The sequence below is a fragment of the Lycium ferocissimum genome, chromosome 11, assembly GCF_029784015.1.
Source record: "Lycium ferocissimum isolate CSIRO_LF1 chromosome 11, AGI_CSIRO_Lferr_CH_V1, whole genome shotgun sequence".
Classification (NCBI taxonomy): Eukaryota; Viridiplantae; Streptophyta; class Magnoliopsida; order Solanales; family Solanaceae; genus Lycium; species Lycium ferocissimum.
The window spans coordinates 59,368,884-59,385,655 of record NC_081352.1 but is presented as its reverse complement, the minus strand read 5'-3'; the positions used below and the strand labels follow the sequence as shown (position 1 = coordinate 59,385,655).

The window sequence follows — 16,772 nt, the reverse complement described above, 5'->3', positions numbered from 1 at the left end:
CAGAGTGTCCAGAATCGTTCCAGATATCGGACTAATATCAAGATTCAGATAGATGGTCATAATACTCATTAGTTAGCGGACGGAAACATAATTAAGAGTTACTTGTGAAAAACAGACAGAAATAGATCGACTTGAGCCATACCGGGAGTATCAGGGTTTTGTGGGCCCACCTCGGACCCACCCATAGCGAAATACATAAATTGTGGATAATAGACCTTAGGGAGTCGTCCATAATCATCTTAAAGTGTTTCGACTCCATTTATGGAAGTTAGGCACATATGGGCAACTTTGGCGACAAAAGGTAAAGTAACGATTCAATCTTACTGAATGGTTTGGCGCGATTTTCAATCTCGAAGAGTGAGAAGCAGAAATGTGATTGAGGCTCGTTTTCAAGCCTATTATACTCAGAACATGCCAAAGAAGGAAAGGCAAGGCTTTACATGCACGGATTGCGCCTTATGCTTGTCAAATCTCACTTCCCGTTTCGTCCAAAAACTGCAAATGGTCACTCTTACCAGTTACTATTCATGCAAGTTAACATTTTGACTTTGGTTAGGAATTTGGCTACCGAAATTTCGGCAGCACTTCCCCTATACATATGACATCCCCGAGACTTAGCTCGGCTCAGAATAACCAACAACAACACCAACAAACACAATAAAACGCAATATGACCTATTTGGTCATCTTTCCAACATAATGTCATAACTTCCGTTTTCAACTTCATATTTCCAATTCAATCTCAATATACTAATCAAAATCATTACAATTCCATTCGAAAACATATCATAACACCTCTACCACGTATATACAAAATATACATAAAATATACAAAACATGCAAACTTTCCACCAAAACCACAATTCATCCAATTCTTCCAATCTTTAACACACAAGTTCATAACACATTTCCAACATCCAAATTCATCAACCTTAGTCACATTTTATACCTTAAACACTTCATTCCCATTATTTCATAAATTCATACTAAATCAACAAAAACTTCCACCTTCCATTTCCATACAAACTTACATCATTTTTCCTACACTTACAATACAAGGATCATAACTACACAACCAACACACTAAATAACTTAATCCAATTTCATTGCAAATTCTCCATAGGTCACGGCTACATCCCTACTCCCAACTTCCCTCCAATTTATTCAACTTTCACTTCCAATATAAATTCTACTATAAACTACAACAAGATTCCAACATAAATCCAAGTCATCATAGTCATGCAATTCATATGCATACTCACGGCCAACATACAAATACACACCACACGGCTAACACATGCATACAATACTTCCATAATTCACATGCACTCTACATATACTACAACACATACATAAGTTTTCCAACATAAACACAAGAATTCTTACCTTTTCCAAAGAATCTCCCCTAGCCAACTTAAGCTCTTCCTTGCCAAACTAATTGCACCAAGTTGTAGAGGGCCTTGAACTTAGTATGAAACCACAAGAGAACAATTTTTGGAAACAAGATTGAAGGCCTAGAAAATTTTTCTTTTTTTTTTTTCTCTTCTTCTCCAAACCCGAATTGCTCTCCCTTCTTTTTCTTGATTTTCCTTTGGTTTTTCTTGAAGTTTCATGAGCCTTCCTCCCTTATATTCATATTTATCACATGCCAAAATTAAATAAATCATGGGTTGGGCCATATGGTGGCCGGTCAACCCTCTCCAAATTGGGCCCAAATTTTCTTTTCATTAATTGGCCCAATAACTAAAATTCTCATTTCAAAATTTCCGAAATAAATTTCCAAAATTCCAATTTTGCCCTTAGGCCTTCTCCGGTGTTTTCACATTCAAATCTCCATAATTGCCACACACTTACTAAGAAAAATTCAAACATGGCCTTCCTTCTCATAAATCACCATTATTTCGAATTTTCCGATTATGCGAAAAGGCGGGATATAACAATGTTGTAACAGCTGATAAAGCTATTGGATAGAATCAAAACAAAGGCAAGACTCTTTTTTATAAACCTTACAAGGACAACAAGAACAATAACAACAACAACAACAACAAAATCTATTTCACTACCAGTGTACGATATTTACAAATACACAACCATTGCAAGTTAAACAAAATACACCAAATAAGGACTTTTTAAGCATGGAACCTCAATAGATGTTTGCTTTTGTCAAACAAGTGTTGAAGCTGTTGCAACAACAATTGTAGCTGTTGGAAAAAATCAAAAAAGTGCAAGTCCTATTTTCCGTAACCCTAGAGGAGAACAAGAACAAAAATATCCAGTAAAAACCAAAATTTCATTTCTAGATACACTATTTACAAACACACAATCACAACAAGTGAAACAAATACCCCAAATAATAATTTTTTAAGTATGAAACAACAAAACAAACAGCATTGAAGAGGAACTCATGTTCTTCTCCTTCTTCTTTAACCAAAATCATCATTTTCAATGATGAATTTCAAAACCTTAACTTTTGAATCAAGTGAAATAGAAACTTTACCTAAGAAAGAATGAAGAAGCAGCAACAGCAACGAGAGACAACGTGAAGCAGCAGCAACGAAAATCGCCGGTTTTGGGAGGAAGAACGTGAAGAAGAGGGAGACTTGAATGGGTTTGAAACGGTTTTGAAGATGAGCTCCTTTTTCGATTTTAAATAAATGGGTTGGTGATTGGGGTTAATCTAGTTTTTTTTTTTTTTTTTTTTTTATTTTTAAAAAGTTTAACAATTTTTAAAAATTACATTTCGAACCTCAATTAGCTTAATCAATTTTTTAAGTGTGTTTTGACCTTAACTGGTCAAACTTGTGGTCATTTCTAATTTTAAGACTTAATTGGTACCTTTATTAGTTGAATCTTCTCTCGAGTCTTGGTAGAAGGCAGCAAAACAGGGAAGGAAAGATGGATCCCCCTCCTCGTCGTTCGAAAACAGTAGAGATACTAAACAGCTACCGTGGTGCCAAATTTATATGGCGTGCTGTTCTCATCTTCAATCTTGGCCTTGGAGGTAATAACAACAATACCCCCACCCTTAAACCCTCCCTAAACCCCCACCTTGTATTATTCATTCATAAGTTTCTGTCTGAATGTTGGAACTGGTTTTTGGATTATAATTTAGGGTTTTAACGTTTCTTGGCTGAAGAATGTTTTTCCACTTGATAGTGTTATGTACTGTGCAAATGGTGTATTTGGGGAGGGATTACTTGTGTCCTTCATTATGTTTTTTTTTTTTTTTTTTTTCCCACTTTCGCGGACATTGTTTCTTGTTGGGTTTAGTCGGAGTAGAGATGGAAACGCGGCGGGTTTGATCGAACCCACAGTATTTTCAACCCGCCCCGCCCCGCCCCACTAATTTCACGGGATACGTGCCGCCTCCTTCTAGCAGTTAATACTAGGTAATTCTGTCCACAAGGCTAGAACATATGAGAAGAAATCAAGCCACCTAGTGTTTTTGTCTCGGTTGGCATTTGAACCTGTGACCTCATGGTTCTCAACCCACTTCATTGACCACTTGATATTGTCATGTAATGTGCAAAAGGTGTATGTGGATGGATTACTTGTGTCATTCAGTATTTTGTTTTTGCCCGACATTTTTTTTTTTTTTTTTTTTTTTTTTGGATAAGTGGTATCCGTGCTAGTTTGCACGCACCTCGACTAATTCCACGGGATATCTGCCACTTCCTACGTGCAACAGGTACCAGGTAACTCTATTCACCAAAGCTAAAACTGATGGGAAGAAATCAGTCACCTAGTGTCTTTGTGTTGTTGGGATTTGAACCTGAGACCTCATCCTGCTCAACCACTTCCTTGACCACTAAGGCACACCCTTGAGTTTTTCTGGACATTTTTCTTGTTGGGTTTAGTGGGAGTAAGAGTTGTAGCACAGTTTTCTAAGTGTTTTAATGCCGTTGGTTTGGTGATATGTGCCTAATCTGCTTGTTTACATGAAAGTGAAAGAATTTTAGTTGAGTTCTGGGTTGCATTTTGTTGTGCATATCATGTATTGGAGGATAAATAAATGTGGTAGTATTTGATTTTTGTGAAGATTCTTGCCTTGTGGAGATCGAATGTTTTACTCTCTCCATTTCAAAATACTGGTCATGTTTTTCATTGACACGCCCCTTGAGAAAATATTAATTAGGAGGGGTGTTTGACTATTTTACCCTTATTAACGTCTTGAGGTATAACCTCTCTTCATTGGATAGTGCCATAATTAAGGTGATTATAGTCTTCAAGAACAATTACTTCTAACGATAAAATGGGAATAAATAATTAATATTGTCTTGAACTTCTAAAATGACAAGTATTTTGAGGCAGCTATTTTTAGTAAGGACGACAAGTACTTTGAGACAGATGGAATATGACTTAAGAGACTGAAAGTTAGCAAGCCCCAAGTGTTGCTTATTTTAGTTGCTTCATGATCCTTTATTTGCAAATACAGATTCTGACAGAGTAGCGTGGATGGAGTAGTCGCTTGTCGTTATCCATTCAGAAACATGTTACTTTAGTATGGAGTAACTATGTTTAGTTCCTTAGTTGATTACAGCAAAAATTTGGGCCATTTAGCTTTTTGGGGATTTCAAGTTGAAGTTCATCTTCTTCCATAAGTCATTTGGTCTAGAAGATAAAAGGAAATTCACTTAAGTTTCCCTTGGTGGTTGTCTATGTAAATGAGTTATTCGAAGTGATCGTTGTAGATTTAGAGAATTGGCGGTGTTTCTGCTTATTTAACTTTACTATACTGCATTTTGTTTCTCTCTAAAACCTGGAGTTGGACCTGTGATTTGCCAGGCATATCGTCTTCAATTATTTGGAGTTTCTCTTTCTTGTCTCTGTTCATTAGATACTTGATTCAATTATCAGAATTAGTTAACCGTCCAGCTTGCGGTAGGTTACTGCTCCTCCTATTATTGTTGCAAATTAGGTCTTGGCTAATACTGCGTACAAGAGCATACATACGACGTTTAATCTAGGAAGAGGAGGCAACGGTACGAACTATTAATAAAATTGTTTGCAGCGGATAAACTGGACTTATGTACTTATTTGTTCTACTTGCCCTTAGGCAATGGGTTACCATGCAGCAGTCTGAACATATAGGTGGATCCACTTCTCAACATGACCTTATCTTAGTTTATGATGTAGATACTTTGCTTAATTACTATTTTTGTGTGGGAAAAACATCTTGACTGATTCAATCTTTGTAGTACTTTCTCAACTGCTATTTTTTCTCACTGAAGTGTAACGTTATAGTTTTAATCATGAAGTATGGAGCCATCCTCCTGTTAAAAAAAAAAAAAGTATGGAGCCATCTATCTAAAATACTCCATATCAAGTGCATCATGGAAGGTGGCATGAACTTGCATTCCTCTGGCTAGCGTTTTACGTAAAGTTGTCATTCTCTACATGTTCTAATGGCTCGGTTTCTGTGACTTCCTAACAAATTGAAAAATATTTCTACTTTTGCAGCTTACCTCTTTACAAGACCTGCTAAGGAGAAAAAAGCTACCACTAGACAACCCATTGCTCCAGCTGAGACTACTACTCCCATTGCACCCGTTCCTCAAAAATTTGAACCCATGTTTTCTCCTATTCCAGAACCTGTGAAGATGCCAGAGCCCCTTTCTATAGAGCAGCGTTTCGAAGTGATGCTAGAAGAGAAAGAAGAAGGTCAAACCTCAAAACCGACAAGAAAAGAAGAGAATCAATGAAGAAAAAGCTCTACTGAAGCAGTTCATACGAGCAGATTCCATCCTGAGGATCTGATGTAACGTAGATGTTTCTTGATTCAAAATTTTCTTAGGCTGAGCTTAGTTTTACTGAACCATCATTTACGACTTGGCATTCTTTTTAGATCAGTTCACCTTCAATCTAATTGATACTACTGCTTTTTGAGTAGGCATTATAGATAATAGATGATTTGGTATAGTAGAAATTTTTATTGCTAGTGGAGGGAACTACTGGAGCTAATGGAGTTCCATGACTGTTTCATTTAATCTGAATGAGCTCTCTCGCACCGCATTTCATGAGATGGTCATTTGTGTTGGCTATTTCATGAGTTATCGAAATGCTTTAGTTGTTTATTCTTGATAGTTAATAGTTATAAAATGTAAAAAAAATTATCTTCACTTAATGTTTACCAAACAGCAGATATACACCAAATATGCACTTTCCATATCAAATTTTGTCTTCAGCCATGAAGAAACAAACCCACAAACTCAACTTCCTTCAAACCCCTACCGTCCAGAAAAAATTGAAAGACAGCCAGCCATAGCATGAGAGTAGTGCATCAATGTGGACCCTCAATTTTGGACCAAAAGTAAATGTTTATTTATAATATCTAGTTGCCACTTGCCAATCTAAGATTCCAAGCACGTTTTATACTAATTCAGTTTTTCTCAAATTCTCATATTCCTTTATCACAACTTAAAAGCTAATCAGTAAAAGCGTTTTGCACTCGCAGTGTATTGCAGTTTTGGCAGTTTGAACCCTGACCTTTTTCTTAGTCTTATTTTTGCTTAATGATTTTGCTACCTAAATCTTGCCTTTGTTGCATAATCCTCAAAAGACACCCATGCGACTCTCTTGCCCATTTTTTAGAAAGGGATGTCTCAACTTTAAAGTCCCAAGCCCCACTGCGCAGATGAGAATAAAAAAAGTATTTGCATTATGGCAATATTGATTCATAAGTTCTTGCATGTCTGTGTGGATGTTGAAACTGGGTGTTAGATAATAATTTAGGGTTTTGCCATTTCTTGGACAAAGGTAGATCCAGGATTTGAACATTTTGGGTTCCAGTTCAGAATTCTACCATGATCATACGATTTACTGTATTCGGAATCTATTATTTGTACTAGTTTAGTGAATTTTTAACACACAGAGGTTCTCAGCCAAAGTTACAGGGTTTGGATGAACCCATAACTACTGCACTACATCCCCTTTGTTGTTGGATTTCTGTGCAGAATGCTTTGCCGCCTGACATTGTTATGAACTGTGCAATAGCTGTATGTGGATGGATCGTGATGTTTACTGTCGATACTTGGGTCAGCCACCTTGATATTCTTGGAAATTACATCTTATCAGGTGTAGGAGTAAGAAGTTTAGTGCAGTTATCTAAGAGCTTTAATGCTCTCTGTCCTTTGGTACCTGCCCAATCTGTTCTTTTGGATGAGAATGAAAGAAATTCAATAGGGTTGAAAGAAATTCAATAGGATTTTGTGCAGCATTGCCAATGTGCATTTTATAGTTCATACCATGTATTGGAGGATGAATAAATTTAGTAGTAGTTGACATAGTGATAGATTCTTTCCTTATGGAGATCCATTGTTTTATGATTTATGGGACTAAAACTTGACAAGGCCCATGTTTTGCTGATTTCAGATGATTCATGATCCTTTTCTATAGATTTGGACAGTGTAGTTGCTTCTTTCTATCCATTCAGAAACATGCAAGTCTAGTATAGCTATGTTTAGATTTTCTTAATGACAGAAGGAATTTGGGCCTTTAGTTTGGTGGATTTCAAGTTGAACTTCATCTTCTGAGCAGTCATTCAGCGTAAGAATATACAAGCCTCCTTCATAACTGAAGTTCCTCTTTCTTCATAACTGAAGTTCCTCTTTCTGCTTGTCATCATGGAATATGAATGAATTCTTCACGATGAATATGCAAGTTTAGGAAACCGGTGTTGTTTCTGTTATATGAATGAATTCTTCACGATGAATATGCAAGTTTAGGAAACCGGTGTTGTTTCTGTTATATTTTTATCTTACTATGCTGAAGTTCTATTTTAATCTGGATTGGAAGTAACCAGTGATTTACCAGACATACTGTCTCCAGTTCTTTGTGTTTTATCTTTCTTATATCTGTATAAACATGTTGTTTCACTGGCTTATTTGATTCAGTGATCAGAATTTGATAATTGTAGAGACAGACGCGGAGTTCTGCTACTATTTGAACTGGAAAATATTAGGTCCTGTCTCGGACTATGTACAAGAGTAGGCAGACATCCTGCAATGCTAAATTTAGTTTATGATGCAATAATGCAATGCTTAACCACCACTTTGATTTGCTGTAGATCTTTGTAGTACTTAGTTTTTGATGCAATAATGCAATGCTTAACAACCACTTTGATTGCTGTAGATCTTTGTAGTACTTGCTTCAAATGCTAGTTTTTTCTCACTAGACTAGATATGCAACTGTATAGTCCTAATTATAAGACTATGAAGCCATCTACATAATAAAATTTCGTATAGAGTACATCATGGAAGGTGACAATGAATTTGTTTACCAACTTCTGGCTAGCAATGAGAAGCCTCCTCATTCTTTATATTTTAATAGCTCAGCTTATGTGACCAACGTTTCTACTTTTGCAGCTTTCCTCTTTGCAATGCCTGCTTAGAAGGAAAGACAAGTTGCGCCATTATGAACCCCTCTTCACATCTGATATAGAGGGGGAGCCAGGATTTTTAATTTATGGATTCTGAATTAGAATTCTTTTTGCTTACTGGGTTTTGGATAAATTGTTTACACATTAAATAATTTTTAGCACAAATACACAGTTTGAGCCTAAGCTGATGGTTCTGCCGAACTCATTACCACAATGCTGACTCCGCCCCTGTTGATACAACGTGGACGTTCCTTTATATCCATTTTTCTTACGCTGAGCTTGGTTTTACTGGTCCATCCTTTACTATTATGCATATATTTTATTCTTAAAATCAGTTCAATTTGATCTGATATACACTGCTACTGTTTCAGGAAGGCAGTATCGATGATAGATGATTTGATACATCAACAACTTTTGTGGTTAGTGGAGGAGATTAATGGAGTTGCATTACTGTTTTGTTAAACGAGATGATCTTTTCGTTACTGCATTTCATAATATAATCATCGGAAAAGGGTTAAAAAAAAATGTCCTTTAACTTATTAGAAATGGCTAAAAAATTATCCTTCCACCTATTAAATCAAATTTGACTCTCATTCCACCTATTGAATCAAAAATGCCCTTCACATATTCAAAATGACTCAAAAACGTCCGCTTTCACCTATTGGATCAACTTGCCCATAACTTTATTTTTAGGCCTAAATTTTCCCTTTCATTAGCGACACAATTTTATGGCATGTAATTAAATACATAATCTTTATTTATTGATCGACACAACTCGAGCAAATCACCCTAATTCATTTCCCTTCCCTTCATTTGGGGATTTGGCACTGTGTACATTTTGGTACATGAAATTGGCATATATTAACCAAGTTTTAAGAATGTGGCACAAGAATTTCCACGTTTTGGGTTAAAAAAATTGGCATATATGACTCATAAAGTGTTGAGTAAAAATAGGAATTTTGTACATTTTCTCTTCTAGAAGGTTAAATTTTTGTATACGTATACTTGTTCTCTTTCCTATATTTCTCTAACTTCTTCCCCAAAATTCTCTCCATTAGAACTCTAGAATGACTAATATATATTCTTTAAATTCTTCATTAGAGGGTTATTTGTAGTTGGGTTTGTTGTTTTTAAGAAAATAATTGAATTTTTAATTGGGTATATGTATTTTGGTTTTTGAATAATAAATTATAATATTATTCAGAAATTTCTCTCCCTTAACTATATATGTGTAGATATTTGAAAATCTCATTTGGGTTTTAATTGCAACTTTATTTTGGATACATCTATTGTATTCACTTGTTGGTTTGTTGATTAAGATGTATACAACTTAATGTATACACATGTTTTTTTATTTTCAATTTGGTTTTTGTATACATCTATTGTTATTTGTATACATAAATTGTATACACTTGCTGGTTTGTTGAACGAATTGTACCTAAAGTATGCATATATTGATTGAGATGTATATACATGTTTTTATATTTTTCAACTTGGTTTTTTGTATACATATATTGTTAATTGTATACATATATTGTATACATTTGCTGGTTTGTTGAATGTGTTGTATACACCTAATGTATACATAAATTGATATACATTTGTTTGCATTGGTATCTGTATAATTTTGCACCGGTATGAATACTAAATATGTGGTTTGAATTTATTATTTTTCAATTTTTCTTGTATTTCACTGAGATTATTATAGTTATACATATGGAAAATATGTTTACTAAGAGATATGAGAGTTTGAAGGAGATCATGTTTTTGCCTTTATAGACCCACTTAACAAATACAATTTTAATTATACGAAAATGATAGAAGATATGGTGATATTTGTATCCATAATTTTAGGGATATCTAGTAAGTGAATAAATGAGAAATGGAATCCCTAGTTTTATTGATATTCAACGTGGATTAAGAGAAATAATTAATGAGATTCCTAATTTTGCTCCACATCCCTATTATTAAGCCACGTCTTTAGTTGATTGGCTATATAATGTCAATTATTTTAGGCCTAAAACATGCTAACATGTTTTGGGTTAAAAATATGTCAATACTATGTACTACTTGTATTAAAATGTCAATTTCCCAATACATTTGTACAGTTACCGCCCAAGATCACATGGCCTTTAATCTTGGACTGTCACATTTTAACTCAGCCCAACCTAATTTCACTTCTTTTTATACCTGAGTTTTGTTTTTAAAATTTCTTTTATGATAATGCACTTTTGATATTGTTTTTGCGCATAAGAATAAAAGTGACTTCCATAACTAGCTTCTGTTTATAGGCCCTAATATGATATAGCTATAGTTTTGGTTATTACATTTCGTAGCTAGTATTTACCAACTATGTAGTGTGTTCCATTGGTAGTTAAATACATGAGTATATAAATTGATGTATCCTTTTATTCTGACTGTATTTGAATGTATTCAAACTATGATCAGCAAGGTCGCCTGACGTTGCAATGTCCGGTGGCGACCAGATCTGAACCCGATTGAATGTATTCAGTGGCGTACGTCGGATTTTCGATCAGCGGTGTTGACATTTAAAGAAGTGGTCAACGGACTACCATAATCAATAATGGATGTAGTCTTAGTGCCACAGGTTCAACCATATCCGCTATTTTTTATATCAAACATAGATATATTTATGTAAAAGATAAATGGAATTACAGTAAATATTAGGTTTTGAACCTTAACATATCAAGTTAATAGTGAGCAACACCAGCAAAAATGGAGGAACAACTTCTTCTTCCTTTTTTTTTTTTTTTTTTTTTGTGAAAAGGAAGGGTAGTATTTCCAAGATATTGGGTAAGTTACTTATCATTAATTTCCATAAAACAACCAGCGTTATACTGGTTTAATCCATCTTAAGCCTTGAGGGGACAAGGATCGATACTCACAGGCTCAATCCATTTTAAAAACTTAAATAGTTGCACAAAATGCACACAAGGAGATTCGAACACTTGATCCCAAGCTCAAAATCAGCACTCTTAACCATCAGCCCATGTGTTTCATTTTATCAATTGGTGTCATCTAATACAACATCTATGTTTTCGAAAATTATTTATATATGTATTTAATAAAAAATTTCGACGAAGGGGTGTCGGGCGACACCCCTTAGATGAACGTGGGTCCGCCCCTGAATGTATTTCAATGTATTCGAGCTTCGAAATTAAGCGACCACCGGTGTATTCACAACGACCAGATCTCAGATTTGAAATAAAGCGACCACACCAATATTCAACTATGTTTTGAATGTATTTGAGCTCAGATTGAGAAGAGAGTGGTGAGGGAGAAGAAATTATTCAATTCGGTTGTATTCAAACAACAAAATTTCTAAAATTACACGAACATTGGACTGTATTCAATTCATTGTATTCACCCGTAACTATTTTTATATTGTATTCAATTCATTGTATTCTAATAACAAAAGTTCAAAAAAAAAAAAATACAGAGATTTGCCGAAAATACAAAAAATATACTGTATTTACATTCAAAAATGCAAAATACGCTCAAGTCAGGCCGGATCTGAGCTGGAAAGATCTGATAAACACACTGTTTTCCGGCTAGATTTGAAAAACCACGGCGACACCACCGTGTAAAGCACCATGACATCACTGCCAGATCTGAGCTAGACACCATGGCTACACCGCCATATCTAAGACATCATGGTGACACCACCACACCCCGATGACACCGCCAGATCTAAGAAACACACTATTTTCCGTCCAGATACGTTAACTTTCATGTCGTCTAATCTCTCAGTTCCAAACCCTAACCCCCACTCATGGATTCTTGTGACGACAATTTCTCTCTCCTTGGGGACAATAGGGCCACTGTCGCCGTCTCCGTCAGTGAGGGAGAAGATAGAGAGGGGTGAGGAAGAAGAGAGAGGGAGAAATGGGAATTGGTAGACACAAATTAAAGGAATATAGCTACGAGCGGTAATATATGTTTCACTGTAGCCACGTATGGTAGTATATTTATAGTGTAGTTGTATATTATACTTAAATACCTCTAATATACGTTAGCTACAGCACGTAAAAATTCCTCAGAATAATTCGATAAGATTGATTATAGTACTGTTGGCTACTCTTCCATACCATTCTGTCCTTTCCTCCTGTTGCTTAACTTAAGATTAGAACACCTTCATTTTGTTGCTTTATGTACCGGTGAAAAATATTTGCATATGGTAATGTTTAGTAACCCATTTTAGCAACATAAAACTGGAATTAATCATAAACCACAAGAATGATCAGACAAATAAATTTGTCTCCTCTTCGTGAGGTTGTGAAGATATTAGCAAATACTTAAGTTATCTTATCTTAGTCGAGATAGAAGAGATAAATAATTTCATGTATATGCATATAAAAAATAATCTACATATAATATAAAGCTAGGCATAGACAAGGTGATGTAGCACCTCTCTATGGCCAAAGATCCTATTTATTTTTTTTCTCCTTTTTTTTGGCTTTTTATATCATTTTTTTCGATTATGTTATTTTAAAAAGTCATCTCCGTAACTTACACCCCTTTATCTTCATTACTTCTACTCTTAATTAGTATTAGTAAATTCACAATTCCCAAGTCATTCATGTTCATCTAACTTTTTACGTTACCTACTTTATTATGCTCTTTAAACCACACTAATTTTAGAAAATACTCATATTTATGTGGTATGTTAAAAAGTCCAATAGTCACCTTCTTAATGGACCAAACTTGATTTGTAACGTCCTTTTTTCTTGCCAAAGTAGTGCACAATATCATTTTCCTATGTTATATATCCTGCATGTTATATATCCTGGTGATCCTCATAGTTTTATCTCCATTCATTCCCTATGTATGGGTTTTTTATATTCAACTAGTGAATTTATTCGTGCTTCGCGCGAAGTAAAAGAGTCTCACTAAATTTAGGATTTATTCTTTTTCGAATGCTCAAATATTAAAATACTCTAAAATTATATTTAACAAAACTAATTTTATTTTTAATTATTCCTCCTATCAAAAGTAATCTAACCAGAAGAAATTATAACTTCAACCAAAAGGTCCTTTTACAAAACTTAAGTTATCCAATGCTAAACCAAAAATCACATAAAATCATCTTCTGTATATTTATCATAAGCAATAAGTGAAAAAAAATATAGAAAAAAATATCCTCCATGGCAGCAAAATAACAAGAGGACTAAAATAAAAAATATATAATTCACAACACATTTTGTAGACGTGGAATGGTGGAAGTGTGCCTAGTTCGCAATACTGATCAAGTTTTTCATTTTTATAACTTCTAGTTACCAAAATAAATGAAAATATATGTCCTTTTATTTATGTGATCTGTATTCTTACCGAATCAGATGCTTTACCTTTAAAGTTTGAATAGAAACATTGTCATAGCCAATAATGTAGTAATTTTCCAGATCATCATAAGCAATATTGTCTGCAGCCTGTTGGCAGAAGATGGCAGTCCTTTGCAGAGGCGGATCCAGGATTTAAATTTTATGGGTTCAATCTAAAGATATTTAGCATTGAACCCATTATATTTATAAAGTTAGGGGTTCATATCTACTATTTATTGTAATTTTAAGAATTTTTTACACATAAATTTAGACTCCGCATCGAAAGTTTGGGGTTCAGTTGAACCCCAACCTTGTAGGCTAGATACGCCTTTGGTCCTTTGGCTATATATATATGTTGACCGAAGTCACTTTTTTATTAATTTTTACTACTCGAGAGAAATGAGCGAATGAGCAACAGAAACCCAAACAATTTCTTAAGAAATACACCTCCTTGTACCGCGGTCCGAAAATGAATACACTGGCAAAAGTCCACCAATTTTTTACTCATGCTCACAACCCCAATATCCTGGGTTCATAACATGATAAGACTAAATGAAGATGTACCATGAAATGCTATATTCGTTTGGTGCTTAGGTAAGGTGTATATATAATAGTGGTGCTCTAGTTCTTTGATATACTTATGGAGCCTTTTAAGTTTCCAAGACTCATAACTGGACAAAGTAATATTATAACTGAAAGAATAAATTCAGCCAATTGAGGTTTGTCAAGGCAACAGACAAGGCATAGACGCTTCATTAACAACCTCACGATTACAAGCATGAATCCCACGAAGACAAGTATTAACCCCACTTTATTAGAGGGACTTTATACCCTATTAATTGAATAAGATTAATTGAATTGTAATGATAAAAATAATAGGGTAAAAAGCTAAAAAAAAAAAAGGAGAAAAAACATAAATAGGAATGCTAGTCATAGAGAGGCGCCACATCACCTTGTCTATGCCTAGCTTTATATTATATATAGATATTTTGTTTAATCTTCATTTTTATTCATGTAGAATGTTGATATCTATTCAACCCTAACTTTTGTTGAAGCTAGGATTTTTGGCGCAGGTGTAAACAGTGATGCTAAAGTTTTGAGTTAATGCCGTGGTAAGTGACTAAACTTCTACAAGTGATATTAGGTTTTCAGTTAGTAAAATTATTTTCTCATACATGCATTGACATTAGTTGATATGTTCTTAATCAATTTGTGGTTTGATTTGTTAAGAGTTAAAACAAATTTTGTATTCGTATTCTTTTTGCATAATAAATCAGGTCTTTGCCCACTCTATATTGATTTATACTCGGGCCATGACGCATGAGTATCACCGGCCATTGCTAAATTGACGGCAATGAAATACAAAGAGAATCGCTGCAGAAATATCAAAGATTAATTAGTAGAATCCTCTATTAAGAGGGTGATTGCGTAGAACCACAGTGTGTGGTCATTCATTAGGTACTTTGAATGAGTTTCAGTACTCACTTGCCAATAAGTCACGACTGAAATCGCCTTATTAAGTTTTCTTCAAAAACTATTAATGGGACATTTCCTGATTAATTTGTTGCAGAATAATCTGTTTGGCTACATTGTTTAATACAAATGAGATCAAGAATGTGATTTAGAATAATTACGAATGCATAGATAAGTTTGATTTTATTTATAATTTGAATATTTTCTTGGAGTTACAGAAATCTGCACCCAACACTTGGCTGTTTCAGCTTTCTAATAATTAGTACTACATTTTTTAATTCTTCTTTTTTTCTGTTTCCTTTTTCTTCTCGATAAATTTTTATAGCAATGTTATATCAAGGGAAAAAGTCATGAAGAATAGATGGAGTGGCACATTCTAGATGTGAAAATATATTAATCAGTTTAGAAAAACACAAATGTCTTTTTTCTCATTCTTAGTTTCTTTTTGCTCCTCAGTAAACCTCAATACTCTGTAAATTTAATCGCTTATAAATATTATTATTACAATTGTTTAATATATTAGCTAGGAATAGCATTTAAACGGAACAAAATGTAGGAAAATTACGTTACAATCTTTTATATTCAGAAGTATCAAAATCCAATTACGAATTAATACATATTAAAGTGTTATTTATACTTAGTGAACTATTATTATGAATTGAAGGCTCTGAATCAGATGTAGGTAAGCCCAAAATTAATATCTAAACAAAATTACTAATAAATATTAATAATGAACAATATTTAAATAGGAAAGGAAGGTTAGGGGATTTAGATTGCCTTTTTCCCCTTTATGTGTTGGAACAACTTCTCTCACCAGTGTGTCCATACTGCATATCTATGCATGGCTAAAACTTCTTCACCTCCAAAGCAGCAATTTTGGTTTTTCTACGTAGATAGATACTTAAACTTGGCCTCTACCATTAGTTAAACACTTCAACTTACAAAATGATCATCTAGATATCTTCAAATTGTTTTCATTGTGTCAGTTGAACGCTAACTTACAAATTGATTATCTAGACATCTCCAAATTTATATATGTGTCACATCAGGTGTGTTTAAATGTGTATTCTCAAAATTAGAGTGTTTAGGTGCTAATTGAGGTCAAGTTAAAAGTCTATCTATTTTTTATGCCTTACTTTTTTCATCAATCTATGTAATCTACTTTGAATAAATTCAGAAGCTCAAACTCTTTTAAGCAGTGTATAGACGACCTCTTAACAAAGACGATTCATGTAGAGGTTACAACTTTGGCGACATTGCAAAGCCAATATCATTATTCCACAAAATGAAAGTATATAACATCATAACATCATGCGTTGACCGTTGAGTTGACCAAGCTGTCTACAAAAAATATATTATATTTATGATAATAAGCTTATAGAATTAACATCCATATGCTTATAAATAAGAATTAAGGTAATCAATCTTCTCTTATAACAAATTACAGCTTAACGTTTTTTGCATCAATTTTAATATAATATTTAGTTTCTTATCTGTTGTTGTCTTCTTTTTTCCTTTTCAAATTTAATTAATCTAAACTTAAGATGCTAAGACGGTCATGATGAAGGTATATGATGGATAAAT

The 16,772-nt window shown here is 34.1% G+C and overlaps 1 protein-coding gene across 1 annotated transcript; it reads left to right on the top strand.

Annotated features, from left to right (window-relative positions):
* Positions 1-2,800: 2,800 nt before the first annotated feature.
* On the top strand, positions 2,801-6,017 carry LOC132037717 (uncharacterized). The gene is made up of 2 exons (XM_059428311.1): positions 2,801-3,000; positions 5,460-6,017. The coding sequence occupies exons 1-2, from the start codon at positions 2,895-2,897 to the stop codon at positions 5,699-5,701; spliced, it is 348 nt and encodes a 115-aa protein (XP_059284294.1). The 5' UTR covers positions 2,801-2,894; the 3' UTR covers positions 5,702-6,017.
* Positions 6,018-16,772: the final 10,755 nt, after the last annotated feature.